The 19,365-nt window shown below is 33.3% G+C and overlaps 3 protein-coding genes and 1 non-coding gene across 6 annotated transcripts; 2 read left to right on the top strand and 2 right to left on the bottom strand.

Annotated features, from left to right (window-relative positions):
* The first annotated feature begins 1,661 nt into the window (after positions 1–1,661).
* On the top strand, positions 1,662–1,734 carry TRNAA-UGC. The gene has a single exon. It is a non-coding gene; the product is annotated as a tRNA-Ala (tRNA).
* Positions 1,735–1,792: 58 nt separating this feature from the next.
* On the top strand, positions 1,793–6,304 carry LOC116404726 (putative pentatricopeptide repeat-containing protein At1g26500). The gene is given in 4 exon segments (XM_031888056.1): positions 1,793–2,291; positions 2,293–3,754; positions 3,841–3,912; positions 6,026–6,304. Coding segments are annotated over 2 exon segments (1,518 nt in total). The 5' UTR covers positions 1,793–1,853; the 3' UTR covers positions 3,373–3,754; positions 3,841–3,912; positions 6,026–6,304.
* A 2,564-nt stretch (positions 6,305–8,868) lies between these two features.
* Positions 8,869–12,828, bottom strand: LOC116404801 (protein KTI12 homolog). 3 transcript variants are annotated; one of them, XM_031888288.1, is made up of 2 exons: positions 12,620–12,828; positions 8,869–10,086 (listed from the first exon to the last, which is right to left on the bottom strand). In XM_031888288.1, exons 1-2 carry the CDS (start codon positions 12,792–12,794, stop codon positions 9,152–9,154), a joined length of 1,110 nt encoding a protein of 369 aa, XP_031744148.1. In that variant the 5' UTR covers positions 12,795–12,828; the 3' UTR covers positions 8,869–9,151. The 3 variants fall into 3 exon arrangements, with proteins under 3 accessions (XP_031744148.1, XP_031744150.1, XP_031744149.1); XM_031888290.1 differs by lacking the exon at positions 12,620–12,828 and adding an exon at positions 12,352–12,488; XM_031888289.1 differs by lacking the exon at positions 12,620–12,828 and adding an exon at positions 12,105–12,243.
* Positions 12,829–13,865: 1,037 nt separating this feature from the next.
* Positions 13,866–18,294, bottom strand: LOC101223191 (COBW domain-containing protein 1). The gene is made up of 10 exons (XM_031886651.1): positions 18,140–18,294; positions 16,939–17,150; positions 16,619–16,832; positions 16,421–16,535; positions 15,954–16,043; positions 15,500–15,673; positions 15,288–15,407; positions 14,795–14,905; positions 14,257–14,338; positions 13,866–14,171 (listed from the first exon to the last, which is right to left on the bottom strand). Exons 2-10 carry the CDS (start codon positions 17,072–17,074, stop codon positions 14,110–14,112), a joined length of 1,104 nt encoding a protein of 367 aa, XP_031742511.1. The 5' UTR covers positions 17,075–17,150; positions 18,140–18,294; the 3' UTR covers positions 13,866–14,109.
* Between the last annotated feature and the right edge of the window lie 1,071 nt (positions 18,295–19,365).

Here is a 19,365-nt window from a genome sequence, read left to right as displayed (position 1 = left end):
TTTAAATTTTCAAGGAAATCTGTTTACTTTCCGTAGGGCAATTTTGACATCTTAATAGAATTTCGTTAAGTTATTTTGGTCCTCTACTTCTTTGAAATTGGTTAAATAATAACAATTCTCATGAAAAACAGGGTAATTAACCATGGCAACACTTTTAGGTCTATAGTTAAGTGTATATCAATATTTAATTTTTTTTTATAAATACACCAAAATTTATTGGTGATTGACTTCTACAACATAGTCTTACTAATAGACAAACTTTGGAAGTTAAAATATAAATTTTGTTATATTTGGAATTTTTGTTGAATGGTAAATGAATAACTAAATCTTAGTGCATGCTTCATCAATGTTCACTTATCCACAAATTTATTGACCAGGAAACATTGGCGTTTGGATGGTGATCTCCGTTTTCATGTTCCACCAGATAACATTCCAATGGGAAGCAATTTTGGTGATGCATCATTTGACAAACTCAAGTAAATACCTCCGTTGAAATTGCCTTAGCACACAAGTCTGGTTCACAAATTTTAAGTACTTATCAAGAAATGTGATTTGAACTTGCATTGAATAAATAAATTTTAATAAATTGTGAAAGAGAGAGAGAGAAAAAAAAGGCTTTGGTATTTAATTCCTTCTTTTGTTTGGTTGGATAATGGAGGAATGAGAATGTTAATTCTGTATGATACATATTGTATTAAATTATCACTATGGTGATTTTTGAAGGAGTGGGAATTGGGATTTAGAAATTAGAAGCTCTCCTTTGGATTCCATAGACGGATAATATGCTTTTTAACTCACCGTTCATGTAAATGAAAATATGACTTTTGTCAATAACCTTTGTGTTAGCTCAATAACCAATAATGAACAACCCAACTTTTGAGGTTATTATTATTTAAATAATTATAGATTTTTTTTATTTAAATATATAAGAAAATAATTTAAAGTTTGAAGAAAAGCTTTAAATAATAAAAATAAATAAGCAATTAAGATAGAATCAAAATAAAAAAATATTTAATTCACGAACCAATAAATCCAAAACTAAATTCTAAAAAATAGAATTTCAATTTCCAAAAACTAACAACTAAAAAAATTAAAATAACTTGCTAGTTTTGGAGTGTCACAGTGTTTCAAATCTAATGGTTGGCTCCACTCAAGTTTTGGGATACATTCGGTTTCCTCCATTTATTCGATAGGTTAGATATGATTTGAATTCACTATTTTCAAAATTCAGCTATTCTATGACTTCCTCGGGCTATATTTGGATAATAGGCTCGGGTAGTTGTTAGTATATATAATTATCTTTTTTTTTCAAATATATTTTTTAAATTTATATATATTGTTTTTTTAGTTATTATTAAAACATATAACAGATTACTATTATGCTTTTCAAACCATTGTTTTTAATATCACAATTAAGGTTTGCTATCATTAGCACATATTCAAGTGTTCGTTTCAAGTACATAACCAAATAATAATAAGAATAATAAATTGTACTCTAATACACATGACTTTAATAATTATATATAATTATATATAATTATATATAATCAATTTACTTTATTAATTATATATATATTTTTAATAAATTTTAGGAAACTATTCCATCAAAAAATTTTAAGATTTTAATAATTAAAAATGATATAAATTGGTTATCAAAACATGGGGATGTAGCTCAAATGGTAGAGCGCTCGCTTTGCATGCGAGAGGTACAGGGTTCGATCCCCTGCATCTCCATTTTTTATTTATACTTTTATACTTTTATACTTTTCCCCTTCAATATTTGGTTTCTCTCCTTCTCTATAAATTCGAGCTGCTATGTTTTTCTCCATTTCCCTCTCTAATGGCGAAACAAAATGGCAGCCATTACCTATCGACGTATCATCATCAATAATTTCTCATTTTCCTTTATCTTTCATCAACGTTTTTCTCCCTTTACTTCCGACTCCTCCACGGCTGCCGACAACATTCCTCAGCCAATCGACTCGACCCATCTCCGCCGTGTTTGTACCGTTTTGTATCAGCAACAGAACTCCCCCGATCTCAAGCTTCACACCAAACTTCTCGCCTGTAATTTCAACCTCTCACACGAATTCTTCCTCCAGGTATGCAACACTTTCCCTCTCTCATGGCGTCCCGTTTATCGATTCTTCCAATTCACCGAAACTCACCCCAATTTCACTCACACGGCTGTCTCTTTCAACAAGTTGATTGATGTTGTTGGGAAGTCACGAAATATCGATCTCTTGTGGGGTTTGATTCAAGAAATGGGGCGGCGGCGGTTGGTTAATGATAAAAACCTTTGTTGTTGCTCTGAGAACTCTGGCGACGGCCAGAGAGTTGAAGAAATGTGTAGAGTTTTTCCATTTGATGAATGGGTATGGGTTTTGTTATAGTTTAGTAACTTTGAATAGAGTAGTTGAGAAATTGTGTGGCTGTAAACTAGTGGATGAGGCTAAGTTTTTGGTTATGAAATTGAATGAATGGATCAAAGCTGATGGGGTTACTTATAAGTTGTTGATTAAGGGGTTTTGCAATGTGGGGGATTTGATTGAGGCTTCAAAGATGTGGAACTTAATGGTGGATGAAGGGTTTGAGCCTGAAATGGAAGCTGTGGAGGAGATGATGAATGTTCTTTTCAAGACCAATAAATTGGACGAAGCTTTGAAACTTTTCCAGGCACTTAGATCAGATAGGATGAATGATTTGATTCCTTCAACTTATAGTCTTGTGATAAGATGGTTGTGTAATAAAGGTAAGGTGGGACAAGCATTCATTGTGTTTGACGAAATGCATAAGAGAGGACTTGAAGTTGATAATTCGGTACATTCTTCACTTATTTATGGACTTTTAGCAAGAGGGAGGAGGAGAGAAGCTTATAATATAATGAGACGAATTGAGAATCCTGATTTGGATGTGTATCATGCATTTATCAAGGGACTTTTGAAGTTGAAAAGGGCAAATGAAGCAACTCAAGTTTTCAGGGAAATGATAGAAAGAGGGTGTGAGCCTATAATGCATACATATATAATGTTGTTGCAAGGACATCTAGGGAAAAGGGGGAGGAAAGGATCGGATCCACTTGTGAATTTTGATAGTATTTTTGTTGGAGGGTTGGTGAAGAATGGGAAGTCATTGGAGGCTACAAAGTATGTGGAGAGACTTATGAAAAGAGGGCTTGAAGTGCCAAGGTTTGATTACAACAAATTTTTACATTACTATTCGAATGAGGAGGGGGTGGTAATGTTTAGAGAGGTGGGGAATAAGTTGAGAGAAGTTGGATTGGTTGATTTGGCTGATATTTTTCAGAGATATGGGGAGAAAATGACCACTAGAGATAGGAGGAGAAATCGAGCAGTAACAGATTTGAAATGAAATGCCTTATTGGATTATGAACCACCTCATGACGTTATCGAGCAAACTTATTGACTGTGTTGAGTTGAAAGGATTAGGTGTTTCAGGTGATTTCCGTCTCCTTCTTCTTTGATGTGTTGAAGATAAATCAAAAGCCTTACTGGATTATGATTCGATTCACGATGCCGTTGAGGGCAAACTTAACAACTATGTTGAGTTGAAAGGATTAGGCATTCAGGTGATTTCCATCTATTTCTGTGATATGTTGTAGATAAATGAAATGCGTTACTGGATAACGAATTGCTTCATGACGTTGATGAGCAAACTTATCTACTGTGTTAAGTTGAAAGGATTAAGTGTTTGAGGCGTGATTTCCATCTACTTCTTCGGTAATGTGTTGGAGGTACTATTTTAGTTTCATTAGTTATTTAATACGTTTTTCTGATGTTCTGTTATATGTTTGTTTCATTGTTTACATTTCTCTAGCAGATGCTTGAACTTGAGAAGTTTTGCTGATTTGAAAAGGCAACATTAGTTGATAAAGTGCAAATTTATTTGTGGGTAAGGATGTTTTTCTTATTCTTAATGCCTGCCCTAATTTATGAATGTCAAAGCAAAGAACAAACTTGACCCTAACTCTTCATCAATGGTAACATATTGCTAAAGGCATCTTCAGAAATGATTCCAAAATGGTTAGTCACTTTTGTCATGTTCATAATCTCTTCAAAACATGTCTAATTATTCAAAATCAAATTAATATTTGGTTTCACACTTTTTAGTTGTGTTTCTTAACAAATAAAATTTAAGAATGCTTTTGAATGATTAAATTTAAAACTATTTTTCAGGGTGATTTTTTTTTCTTTTTTGCATCTTTGGGAGTGGTTTTCAAATAGTTAAAGTCACTTTTGTCATTTTTAAAATCAATTTGAAACTACTTTTAATGATTCAAAATCAATTTCAACGCATTTGATTAACTTGATTTAATAATGTTTTATGGTGGATTTAGACACAACAAAGGCATCCTTTAAACATGACAGAAAATGATATTAACCATATCAAAATCACTCACAAACACACCACCCTAAATCTGTCAAGGATATTCAGTTCCATTCTGGAGAATCTTATGTTGAACTTTTCAGGTCCAAAATAGAGGTAGAGGCAGTGCCAAGTCCCAAAAAGTCCTTGGACGATGTGAGTTTGAGTTTGACATTGCAACTGTATAACACTGCCACAAAGAAGAAGGAAAGAAATCCACTATGGCTTTGGTGCCTGTTTTTCCTATTCAATATTTGTACATTAGGTACTGTCTGTACAGAGAAAAAGAATCATAATAAACAATTTCCCCTTTGAGGAGAGAATCCATGAACCTCAAGGAATGACTGCACAAAATTGGACAAAAAATTTGGCGTTGCTGACATGGAAAAAGGAAAAAAAAACTAACCCTACACATCAAATCTGCCTCAACCCAGTTCTTCAAAACTTTATCACCTTCAACCTGAAGTCAATTGATTCCTACCCCTGTCATTAACAGGCAGTAAATATACAAGAACATGAGGATTGTTAATCATGGATTATGAATTTAGGCTGATCGACTCCATGTATAACTGAGTTTCACAATTGAATATGGAAAGCTCCTGGTTCATTGTGTATTTTCGCCGTAGATCGATTATAAACTGGTTACTCTTGTGCATCGTTACTTTAGCTTCGATCAAAACAGTCTTTGGAGGATCTTCTACGGATAGGATCTTTGAACTGGTAGCTTCTGAGCCTGAATCTAACGACTATAGTAACTGCATAACTGGATCTATCGAGTATAGCAATTGTACACATCAAATTGTACAAGACAGCTTCCATATCCATCACTGTCAATTGACTGGATTCATTGCAGTCATTGTGCTTCCAGTAGGAACATGATAGGCATTTTGAGATACTGAAATTAACAACACGAGGAAAAAAAATGGATATTTTCTCTTGCATGTCTATTATAAAACGTATAATTGTTTAATAACTTTAGAAACTGGAAAGAAGTTCGAGAGTGACTTCACTTAGCAGCCAAGCAGTAACTAGGTGGAAAGGAAGATACATCTCAAAAATGGTTGAAATGTTAGGATGTTGTTGGAAAAGTGAAGGTTGGTTATTAGAACCTTTCGTGTGGCAAAAATCAGCGGTTGTTAACTGTTATCTGTCACAGTAAGGATCCTATACTCAGAACTAACTGCTTGTTTCTTCTTTTTACAAAAATTGGATGTTGGGGAATTCTGACCTCTCACCTCTAGGATGGTCGTAGCAATTACTGCTTTGGCTAAATGACTTGTTAATGCTCTCAAAACAGTAACTTATTTCAGGCAAATTATTTACTTTGATAAGCTTTCTATGTTGTCTCTGTTGTTCTATCTGAACACTATAGTTAGAAGTGTCATGAAGGTGTTTGGCTCAAGGGGTTTGAGGAGGACGAGTTGGAAGGGGAGGAATTTGCGAACTCACCTCCTTATTGACTCTAAGAGTTTGTGGGTCCCAAACTAAAAAACATCAATTTTATGCTTTATTACCTCTTTACCCTGTGAACTCAGCTCTAATGAGTTCACAATATCCTAAAATTTACAACTTTACTCGTTGGCTAAACCACCTAAAAAAGATCTTATTAAACTGATTTGCTGATTCTGCCTGATTACAGAAAGGGAGAGGTCATACCTATGTGGGGAATGGAGGAAGACATTCAAACTTGTTGTAAGCCCCTCACATCATGTTTGATTGAACCAACAAACAAAAAGGTGGATTGCAGTCCAGAACATAACTTGTAAGTTGGGTTCAACTTATTTGGAAGATGTTCATGGTTAGTATTTCGTCTCTACTAATGAAAATTAGTTATGTAATGTAATTAAACAACAAACCAACTTGGTAATAAATAGTTATCTTTTAATTATCAGTACATTCTTCTATGTTGAATGCAGCATATTTTCTTTCATCACGCGATTGATTTTTTCGTTCAATTGAGTTTTCCTCCCTCAAGTTTTGTCCGTGCGTAGCTTGATTAGCAAAACATTCACAGATTCATTCATCGTTGTTCAAATTAATTATTCCTTTTTGCTTTACTGACGGCTGAAGACTTGCAAGATGTAAAGACTGAATGAATGGAGCTCAATTGTGAAAAATTGCCATTAATTTTCTCTGATCATCCAAGGAGACTGACTCAAGAAAACCCATTGCCTCCATTTAATATGATTCGCAATGTGATGGACATGAATGCTCATTATAGGGTTAGAACAATCCGTGGATTGTTGTTAATCATGGATTAAGAATATGACTACTAATAACAGTATTTTTTAATCTTATTTTTGAGTAAGAATAAGTTACTTATTAATCTAAATAAATTTGGTATTAATATTCTATCATCAATGTATCTTTAAAATTGAAATCTCGACATTGATATTCTTAAATGGGAGAAGAGAATTTTTTTTTTTTTAACTAATTTAAATTAAAAATTTTAATTCTTTAAATATTGAGAGAGAAAAATAATCAGATTCAGTATGAAATCTTGATAATTACAATGTGTGTGTATATATGTTATTTTTTTTTCTTTAACATTTGTGAGAGATAGATACCGTAATCTAATATGAATATCAATTCGTTTAAATTAATTTCATTGTTCCATCAATTGGTAAATTAAATGTTGCGATTTCCACCTTCTAAGTTCTATCCAATAGTCTGACCAAACGTAATGTAAAACTAAATTCAATAATTTCAACAATAGTTTTGTAAAAATTCAACTTTGACTAATATTCAAATTAAAAAGAGGTTTACTTTCAAGAGTAATAAAAAGAAAAACAAACTATAAACTTCAAAAAAAAATAAAAAAAAAATCATTTTTCTAAAGAAAAAACCACTAAAAGAATAATAATTCATTTTTTTTTATGAAAGGTAAGTATTTTGTTCAATTTTTTCTTTGACAATTTTCCAATTAAAAAGTATATAATTTTAATTAAAAGAAAAATCCCTAATGTCTTCATTATTTGAAAATTTACCAATTTTGTATACTTAATATTTTATAACTTAAAACACTCCATAGAAAAATAAATGTGATAAAATTTGGTTTTTAGTGGTTTTTTCTATAAAGAGTATATGAAGCGCTCTTTATTATTATTATTTTTTTAAAATCACTTTTTAAAATATATTTGTAAAACATAATCTTTTATAAAAACAAAATATTTTCCAGGCACTTAACTTCAATAATTTGATGAGAATTGAAATTCAAGATAAAAATAGACATTTATCTAATATTTATTTGAGTATTGGAAAAGATAAACTAACCAAGTTCCTCTCCTCTATAGGTTGAGCCTTGAGGTGATTTCAAAGATTCCCAATGAACTCACAATCAAAGGCAACTGAACTACTCAGCTTTCCCCACCGGAGCACATCTGATCTCTCTCATGGAAAGGAGCCAAGAGCTTGACCTCTTTTCATAAGTTGCGGAAGCAGGAGATCTTTCTTCATAGTCCGGGTCCCCCGTTGTAGGGTGGTCGGTGGGATTAGATCTTTCGACTACATCAGGGGGAAGCTCGCACTATTCTTTCACTCTTACAGAAGTGCAATGTCATTCTCCGTGGAAGAAGTTAATGAAGGGAAAAGTTGCTCGACTCAACCCAAGACGTGCAGCAGCAGAAGATAAGAGGCTAGATATGATAAGAAGTCCGAAATAAGATATTTGTCTTGCAGCATACCCCACAGGTTTCTTTGCAATTCGGATTCGAACCCTATTTAGTTCAGTGACTCATGAAAGAGAAACTTCTCTAACCTCTAACTCTTTCTCCTCCAATCGATCATGTCTCCCTCCCTTCTTCTTACTCTAGAACTTGTCCAGGTCTGACTCTGAAACAACTGAGAAGGGTTTATTCAATGTGCACAATGAGAGGAGCTCTTCCTATTGTTGCAACTCAAGAAAGAGAGTACTTCTGACTATGAAACAAAAAGAGAGACTTCCGGCTCTATTCTCTATTGGTCAAGCAGCTCCTATTATGATACGGGAAGCAAGACTCCTAATCTAAGATACTCTGGAAGAGTGATTGCTTTGTCTCATTCGAGATCTTATTCTAAGAATTCCGGAATCAAGAAAGACCTTGATAGATACCCTTCCTCTATTCTCAGTGTACCTATTCCTACTCATATAAAGAAAGTACTTCTGACTCTAAATGCACTTCTATAATACCTCCCTTCCCCGATCCTATCCAGTGTCTCGATAGATACCCTATCTTGTAGAGTTGTCTGAGCAGCAGTCGAACCATAAAATTAACTCATTAAAAGACCCATGAAATGCATTATCAAAGAAAGAAACTCATTCACATCAAAAGCATGAACAAAGTATGAACTCATTAATAGAACAATTACACAATCTTGGAACTCGTTTTAAAGAAGAAACCAAAGATTCACTCATTTTCTCTTTGAATTAACTCATTAACTATGTATATGTATATATCATGTGTGTGTGAATATATAAGGACCGTAATTTTCCAAAGCATAATCTACAAATAATCCTGATGTGCTCCTTAGATTTATTTACGACCCTCAAGGAACCGTATGAGCTGAAAATCTCATGTCAGAATATGACTATAGTTCTGTAACAGCGAGGACATAGATATTATGATTACTAAGAGAAAAAACATCGATAACAACAAAGCTTAAATAATTGATGGCAAAGTTGCCAGAAAGAAGAGTGATATCTCTGTTACCTCTTGCTTTGTAAAGTTTGGTAGTTCATATGCTACAAGTATACAGCTTATCATTCAGGTTAATCTAGTTTCAACTTTCAAGAAGTCCCCAGTTCCCTATTCAGGTAGTCAACAAACATCCTCTTGGCACTCTCGGCATCAGAGGGTGGTGGTCGTCCGCTTAAACTAGTTTGCCCTGTTAGTTTGATGAAAGTTCTCCGTAGTCTTCGAAGCTCCGGTAGTCCAACCGACCTTGAAATGTCAATGGTTGGTAATTCCTGACCCAGAGAGATACTATTCAGAGGCCCTCCCAGAGATTGGGCTTCTACAATAGCATTAACCACCTCTTGCGTCGCTTTGTCCAACTCATATAGAGAGTTAGCCTCCGAAAATCGAGAGCTCTGAGTAGCAATTGTTGGCTGTAAAATTTTTACATCACGAGACTTTGAGTCCACTGTTTTAGTCAGGTATGATACAGCATCTAGAATAACCTGAGATGATTTCTCGATTCCATCTTTATGTGGGAATAACTCAAACAATGGTGAGTCCCATCTATTTCTACTATTTGGCCTCTCAAACCTTCTGAGAAGATCTTCGAATATCTTATCATCATAGCTCGCTTCTTCTTTCTCACGACGCTCTTCATTCCACTTCCTACAATTGGTTTCTTCCACGTCGCAGTACAGCACACAATACCTGATTCCTGTTCCACGAGCCAAACACCACAGTTCATATCGATAACCCTTTATACTGTTCAAAGAGTCTACAATGACAATGCTATCTTTAGATACAGATCTATCAACTTCAGATCTGAGAACTCCTCTTAGATTTTTTTCAGCAGGCATGTTGGCATAGCTCTGATTCCGATCCAAATGAAGAGAAGTTTCATCGATAATCTTAATGGCTTCTTTTACATTTGATTCCTTGAGAGCTTCAGCTAAGCAGAGTGCAGCAGTGGACTTCCCACTGCATGGCTGGCCACAGATCACAACCAACGCCATTTTATGGAGAACTCCAAGCAGAGAAGTTCCAACTGTTAATAGTCAAAGAAAAAACAACAAACATCAATAACTTTTCGAGTAAGAATATGTGTCTTTTTTATTAAAAAAAAGTAATTCCATAACATAAGTAGAACCATTAAAAGAAATGATCAGAGAAATAACACAAATAAATTATGATTGAATATCACACACTACAAGAAAACTTTTTACAGATGCAAATGCAATAAGAAAGACAGAAACATAGCTATGAGTAAAATAACAGCACCCAAAAGCAAAGAGTCGAACTCCATCCATTACATCTGTGAGTGTCTGGACTAGCTTACGCACAACTCGACTAATCTCACGAGACAACTCGTCTGACCCAACAACATTTTGGTGAAAGAAAACTTGTAGGAAATTAATTCCTAGGCGGCTACTATGAATTGAATACATGACCTCTTAGTTAGTTATTGAAACTATGTCTTCCTTTTTACCTCTTAATGATTGAACTCCTTTAAATGAAGAGCTAGTTGTATTTAGTCAAACAATTCTTGGCTTTCAATAATTAAGGTCTGGCCACGTTCATTTCCTCACAATAATTATTTACTATGAACATTTCAAAGTGAAGAAATACACAAAAGCCAGAGAAGCTACCTAGATTCAGAATATAGAGTGGCAAGAGATGACAGAAAGAGGTTCAGATTACTCTTTCAGATCCAAAGAACAGTATAAAAGATTGGTGTGGGTGGTGGCTGCACCAAACCGGAATTTAAATGGATTTGTCACCATTCTACAAATTCTTTGTGGCCCTTGGCTAATTTTTGTAATCTGAAGTTCAGCTGATTGAACAGACTTCAGGCGAAATAAGGGATGGAGGTAGAAGTTTTGGATAGAGGAAATCTGTTAGATACCTAGATTAGTATAGGACAGGGGTAAAAGTGTAATTAGATTTGTTGGTAGTTGGTTGGTTATAAATAGGAAGTTGGGGAGGGAAGAAGGGTATGAAGAATTTGGTGAAGAAATAAGGCTGCAAAATTTCTCTATTCCTTGAAAGAGAGGAAGGGCAGACGATTAGGGTTCTTTTTTCACTTATTATTTTACTTCTTTTATATTGTAATTCTGTTGAAGGTATCAATAAAATAGAAACATTGTATCAGTGTTCTATCAAAATCTTGATTTTAAAAGCAAGAAGTCAAGCGTTAAGGCCATAAACTCAAAACTTCTCATATTCAGAAACAAGTAACTCAATCTCCCTTATCAATAGCAGAAAATTACACACTCAGCACTCTCTCTCTCAATTAGACACCTACTGTGCCCACTGGGAAACAAATCATTTCTCGTCATGAAAACAGTCGGTAAGCTAAATAATAGTTAATAGAAATCATTACACCCTGTAAGTACGTCAACTGGGAATTGGGAAAAAAGTCAGTGGCCTATCAACTATGTCAGAAAGCAATCATCCAGACAATACAAACTGATTCAGAAAGGGGTTCTTTCAAAAGACACTTAAAATTCTTTTTATGGGAAATCAGCCTAAAATTCTAAAATGAAACCACACAAGGAACACAATTCAAATAAAGCACCCCTGGATCAGTCTCTCCCCAAATTGCTGCTGTTTATGCAGCTCTGATCATGAGACTCAAGACCATCTTTTCATACACTGCCAATTTTCAAACAGGATTTGGGTTCACTTTCAAACAGCCTTTAATTGTTGGATTTTGACACTCCCATTCTCATTCAACATAAAATACTGGCAGCTCAGCCTGTTCAAGGACCATTCATTCAAGTAGGCAAAACAGGCACTCCGGCTCAACATCAACAACTTTTTCTTTCTTTCTATCGGATTATATGCAATTAAAGGAACAACAACAAAAATTTAATGGTAGATCTCCTGAAGCTTTGATTCACAAGAAACCTTTTCTAGGTTCATATTGTTGTACACACTTCACACGTCTCTGCTTACAACAATTATAATTTTCAACATACCATTACTCAATTTGTAAATTTCATAGAATCATTGATATTGTTTTCTCTCCAAAAACATTAAGAGAATCCTAAAAAAAATCCATACCATATATAAAAGCAGAATCTTTAGGTCCCTTGAGCCCTCCACTTCCAAAAATATGTATATTTTACCCCAAATATACATATTTTAAATCAAGAACATGAAGAACAAAGAATAGAGAAGGCTCTTATTTTCAGTAAATTTAAAGTACCGCTGGTCAGCGTACTGCTTCAACAAATATACAAAAATAAATACGGTTGAGGAAGTCAATTAAAATAAAACACTCATTGGAATTAAAAGAGAATTGGATTACTTCAACTGACGAGGGAGAAGCTGGAAAATTCATTGGTGCAGAAGCAAGGAAATTTTCAGCAGAGACCAAAGAGATATATGGACGCCTCAATTGACAGACATATGCAGCAAATCAAAAGGTGGGTTTCTTCTATTTTCGTTGCTATTCGGGTATGGTTATTAAGAAAAACAAAAACAAAAAAAAAATATATTCCATTTTTTCATTAGAAAAGCCCTAATTTATGTTTTTGAAGTGAAGAGATAGATATAGATGGAGATTGGGATAATACCAGTAGCAACAACCGAGTGGAAAATCAGTGAAGATCCGTTAGGAGGGATGCGGCGCTGGCACGAGCGGAAGAACGGCGGCGACAACGAACTGGAAAGTGGCAGCGGCGGAGCTGAGCTGCTAAAGACGGAAGGTGAAGCACGTGAGACTTGAAAGTGAGAGGAAGATACATACATATGTTTAGGGCTCAATTTTACTTATTTTCATTTTATTTTAAAAAATGGAACGACTCAAAAAAAAACTAAGAAGAATTTACAAAATATATACAATTCATGACAGAATTTTAATCAATATGATAACCAATATTTTAGCCGTTCAAAGTATATTTTTATTTTTTTAAGGAGTAAATACAAACAAATGAATTATTAAAAGAATGACATTTTTAAACGTATCAAAAAAATCCAAACTATTTATAAAACAAAACCAGAATTTACATGAAAGAAGAAAATGAAAACTATTTACATGTAGAAAAAAAAAATGAATAGTTTGAATTCGGGTTAAAATTTTAGTTATCCATTTTGTAGTTGGATTAAAATTTTGCTATAGACCTAGATAATTTGCAAATTCTTCCATTTTTAAAAATTTCCTTTGTAAAATAGAGCAAAATCTATCTGATTTTTTTTAATAAATTTTATACTTTTTTCTTTTTTATAAATCATAAAAATAGAACCTTTAAAAAAAATATTTTAAATATTTAATCAAGTGTAAATTTTGTTTCAGGATGGGTAAATATTTTGTCAAAAAAAAATTTCTTTTTTTCTCTATATTTTGCAAATAATTTTAAATTTTTTTAAATCCATAAGAATTTCTTTTTTTTTTTTAATCCATAAGAACTCCTAAAAAAACAGCACTTTTTAAAATATATTTCATAATTTAAATATGAGGCATTTTAAAATATAGAGTATCAATATATAATCTAAACTTTTGTTTTATTGCAATATTATTTTGATCTTTCATAATTTAAGTTAGGAAATTCAAAACATGTGCTTCTTTGTCTTCAATGTACACGTTGTAAGTTAACTTTCTTTCTTTCTTTTTTTTTTGAAGAAAATAAACTTCATTAATTCCTAACAAGAAGAGAAGAAAGCCAATAGCGACCACCCTCACAAATGGAAGAAGCACGAATCGCAAGAGAACGAACAATCAATTTTTAAAACTATAATTTGGGAATCTTATAATTTAATGGTTATTCTTGTTTTTTTTTTTTTAATTTAACTAATTTAATTTTTGATATTTTTATTGCAATGTTAACTTTCAAAAGAACTTTCATTTAGAAAAATAAACATCCAATGGTACCTTCGTTCACAAATCTTTCCATCAAAAACCTTTCTAGAACACCTCTAACAAGACCGAAAGACAGTTAATTTAGGAAACACTTATCCAAGTTAACATACAAAAAAAGGACTTCGAAATCATACAAAACCATTTCACCTACGCATATGCTCTTCCTTGTTTGCCTATGTAGTCGAACAAATAGTAAAGCAACAAAATTTAGGAGATAGAAGCACATTCTCTAAAGGTTTTGCTGAGAACATCCTCGTTCAGATTACGACCTGCATATTATGGACAATGTGTAAGTTTCAACAATAAACACATTGTAAGAGTTCGTGGGCGTGGATATTTTTGTATGTCTTTTACCTATGAACACTATCTTGTTCGTCTGACTTTCTCCATTGTTCCATTGCCGTGTAGGAACGATCTCGTATAATTCCCGAACTGCCTGTCAGCCACCAATCAAAATCAGTCATTAACATGAAAAAGAGCTCCCTAGTTAGAGATATAGTAGGATTAGTAGTAGAATGTTGGTATTGTTAGGGCTTATAAATAAAGGGAATGAGATAAGGAGCAAAGAGTGAGGAATTTTGTGAGATTTCCTTTGGACTAGCCCACTTGGAAGGCAAGGTTATCTTGCTACTTCTCTTATAGTATATATTACAGTATATTTCCATATGTTTTTATATTTGAGTCTTCTTGAGTTTTCTGTGTTGTTCTTGAGTGTTCTTGTTAGGAAGTATCGTCGCAATAACTCAACCTTTTCATTTGGGTTCAAAACCCAAAAGGAATGCATGGAAATCGGATTAACAAAGGATGGGAAATTAGGACGATGGTTAAAGAAGAAGCCTGTTTGGAGTGATTTTCCAACAGCAAAAACTATAGGATTAAGCACATGATCTACCTGCAAAGTATGTAGCTGATCAGAATTTTTTATGCTTAAAACTCCTTTGCAACGATACACATCCATGCCACCTTTTTTCTCCCAAAGTATCTCCTCAAGCCAAGAATGAACCTATTGGAAAATAAGGTAGGCATGAGAATAGCACCATCACGAAGATCGGATATGAAATGCAGATTAATGAGAAATATCATGAATTTCCAAGGCAGTAACTTATATTGCTTGTACGAATTGTGCCTACTTCAATCATCATGCTCATAGTGAAGATGAGCGATTTATATAATCACTTCGAAAGTTAAATACTTCGTTAAATAGATCAGCAAGCCAATGGAAAGATATATTAGTAGTTCAGAATATTATTACTTCAATGGATCTTTGGCTAAAACATAAATCAGCATGGATGTAGCTACACTCCAGGTCGTGAAATTCTTAAATGCCTAAGCAATTTAAAATAAGATGGAACCACACAATCTTTAACGGAAATACATGAAACTACCTTATCAAGGTCAACTTTGTCGTCTTCACTAATGCACAAGGTTCGAACACCAGTATCATGAAGATCTTGAGTAGATAAAGAACGACTTTCTTTCAATAATGCTTCTAAATGAGCTGTATTCTAAATGGGGAAAAACTGAATAGTATCAGATAAAGAGGACAGATACGAAAATAGAAAATGAGCTAGGGGTTAAAGTTAAGTTCATGACTAACAGCAGCATTATAGGAATTGCAGTCTAGTATGAGAGACAGGTCTACTTGACACCGAACAGAGTGAATGATTTTGGCAAGAGAATTAATGTTACGTATTTCATACTCCAGGTCCTCCAATGCACCATCACCACGATCTGAAGAGACCAGGTCGACCTTGTTAAGAATAATAGTATCCTATGATGGATAACAGATTCACAACTTCTTAGGCGTGCACATTGGACAATTATTGAGAAAACCATATAGCAAAAGAGAGAAATAAATCAAACCATATAGCAAAAGAGAGAAATAAAACAAACCATATAGCAAGAGAGACAGAAATAAAACAAACAAAAATACTAAGTAATAATGGAATGAAAAATGATAAATAATGAAGATCCCAGCAGTTGCTTGACATAATTAATGGTAGATTGCAAACTTGCAGAGACCATAAAAGAACTAAGAATAAGAATATTACCGCAAACACAATTTGATGAAATGCTTCCGGAAAGGATGATGAACTACGGTGCTCATTCAATTGAAAATGAAGATTTTTAGCATCCACGACCTACTTGCATGTATTCATCCAAATGAACATAAGGAGTTATTATTGGGTGAAACCTTTAGATCACTAGAAAAAGAATTTAAAACAAAGTTTGAAGTATTCAAGTATTTACTACACCATGCATCCACTCATGGACAGACAAAATCGAATTAAATAACAACATAGAAACGAAAGCCAACACATAAATTTAACCTTAGAACAAGGGGAAACTTAAGCTTCATTGGCTATCTTAATTTCAATCAAACATCAAATATGACACATTCTTAAACTTAAGAACTATAGCATGTAATTCACAAACATTTCCAAACTATAATACGTATTTCAAAGTAAACTTGGGGAAACTAACTCAAACCGTGAAGGAACAAGAACTAAGAACTGACTGTAATAATTGAATCAAGCTTGATCGATGATTCCAATTGATCGTCCAGCCAAAGTACAGAAGCAAGTGGAGCAGGATTGGCTAATCCCGTAGTTTCCAACAAAATATGATCGAGCCTAGAGACATGTAAGATGGACTAAATCATCAACGTATTTTTCCAGAAGCTCCATTGAAATCTAATATAACAGCAAGAGAATACCTTTCTTTTCTCTGCACAAGTTGCTCCAAGGCTTGAACCAGGCTATGCTTAACAGTGCAACAAATACATCCATTTGCTAATTCGACCCATTCCTCAACCAACGCCCCACCGTCACCTTCATTTATCATTGCCCTCTCAATTCCAATTTCCTCCCCAAATTCGTTCAGTATAACAGCAATTCTCTTGCCATGTTGCGAGTTCAATACGTAATTAAACCAACTGAATTCCACCAAACAAGAAATATCATTCTATAGCTCAAATTTGATGGTTGCAAAAAGAAATCGAGTGAGGGGGTAAGGAGAAAAGTTTCAGAGTGTAAGTTACGGTGGATTTTCCAGCTCCAAGATATCCAGTGATAACTGTAACGCCAACAGAAACACCATCATCTTCATGTTGTTGGACAGCTGTAATTGTTTCGCCAATCTCAACAGCGAGTGGTGGATCTTCATCTTCCATTTTTCAAATCGTAGCCGTGGATTTGGGTTTGGTAGTTTCAATTTGATAATTGACCTTCAATACATCTGCTTTCTGACTGAAATTAATCAAGGTAGGCATAAGCTATCTAGACACTCACTCATAAAAAATTTCTGGGAGATTAAACAAAAACTGACCTAAAAACAGCACCAAAAACAAAGAGTTGAACTCCATCCATAAAATGAAAAGCAAGTTGTATTTAATAAAAAAAATCCTTGGCTTTCAATAATTAAGGTCCAACCTCATTAACTTCCTCAGAATTAGTAATTAACATTTCATCCCAACCAACTGTTTCTTTGGCCCGTCCTGGTGTTTTCCCAATCGAGTTCGATATTCAGGCCCAAAAGAAAGTTCACTTACACTTTATTACTTTGTTTTAATTAGCAAGCGGAAAGACAACTACACCATCGATTTGGCATCCGAATCATTCATAAACATTTCAAACAAAACACACAGTTTCAAATTGCAATCTCAGCAGAAGAAATCATCAAATCAAATCATCCAAACCTTTCATCTTTTTTATAAGAAACAAATTTCATTGATGTATGAAATTTACACACACACACACGAAAAAAGACAGCATGCCCAAACCAATGGAGCTATAAAACTTCTCCAATTAGTCAGAAGTAACAAAACCAAAACATAAACATTTTCAATACAAAAAATCAATCGAAACACGTCCAGCTATCATTCAAAACAGTCACAGACTCTAATTTGACACAATCAACTATAGAAATATAATAATAGCAATAGAAGAAGAATAAATGGAGGGTGGAGTATCAAGTATGAAGCATAAGGAACTAGGAAGGCTTTTATATTCAGTAAATTCAGACCATCATTGGTTAAACAAATATACAAAATAGAAATATTGTTGAGGTTGTTCGGTCAATTAAAAGATAGCCGCCGGACGTGCTTGTGATTAAAAGATAATTGAATTACTTCGACTGAGAAGGGAGATGCTGGAAAATTCATGATAATACATACAAATCTTCCATTCTTTCGTTATTCGAGTGAGGAGACAGAGATAGATGGAGATTGGGAGAATACCAATCAGTGCAGAGCCGTTAGATAGGATGCTGTACGAGCACGAACCGAAGAACGGCAGCGGCGGAACTGAGATGCTAAACGGAAAGAAATAGGAGAGGGTGGAGCACGTGAGACTTGAAAGCTACGAAAATGAGCCATTTAGTTATAGCAATAAACAATAAAATTTTTAATTTAACAACAATCATTTCAACATTTACATATTTATATCTTTTTTATATTTACATCCTTCCAATGTATCATTTTTCACCATTTAAATTCTATTTCTTAATATTTTAAGCTTATACTATCCAAACTTAACCATCTAATCTATATATATCTGAATAAAGTATGATAAAAAAAAATTTAGTTGTGTAAATAACATATAGAAAAGTTACATTGTAGCCCTAAGCCCCTAATAACATAGAGCATTAACTAATATCCGTTATGGAATCAAAACATTTTTCTTTTAACGAGGAAATGAAAAATTAATTAACGAAATGTAATTTTTATTTTGTTTAATGTGAAAATGACCACACACATTCAATCTATGTGAATGACAAAATTGTGGCTAAAGTAAGACTAAAAAAATTACAATGAAAGGATAAAATATTCACCCAAATCATACTTCTTTTGAAAATATGAAATTATAAACATGAATTCATAATTTCATTTAATGATTTTGTAAATAAAGAATTAAACGAAGGACTTTAATATTTCTTGCTTCATTTTATTACCTTTTATGTATATTTAATAAATTTTAATAATATTTACATTGTTTTAACATAACTAAAGTACAAGTCATTCAATCATTTTATTAATAAAATAATTTTAGTAGAAAAATTAAAGAGGAGAGAGAGAAAAATATAGGTAAGATTTTTGTGTTTACATTAAAAAAATTATCAATATTACATGATTTAAACATAAATAGCATAGACATATATACATGTTGAAGTCGGCGGTTGTGTATGAAATAGAAACCTCTAAATGAAATAAATATATACCGGCATACTTCTATATAAAAAATAGGCATCAATATATATATATATAATATAAAAACATGGTTTGATTTCTTTTTCACGTTTTGGTGTGAATTATGAGCGTGAATTAAAAATATATATATTTATACTCAAATATTTTAAACGTATAGGGTTGGTAAACTTATTAAAAAATAAATTTATTCATAAAATTTAAATACTATGTAATAAAAATTGACACTTGATTTCAATAAAATTTATCACGAAACCAAA

This window comes from Cucumis sativus, chromosome 6, assembly GCF_000004075.3.
Source record: "Cucumis sativus cultivar 9930 chromosome 6, Cucumber_9930_V3, whole genome shotgun sequence".
Lineage (NCBI taxonomy): Eukaryota > Viridiplantae > Streptophyta > Magnoliopsida > Cucurbitales > Cucurbitaceae > Cucumis > Cucumis sativus.
Note: the sequence above shows the minus strand (reverse complement) of the source record. Positions and strands in the feature narration are given on the sequence as shown.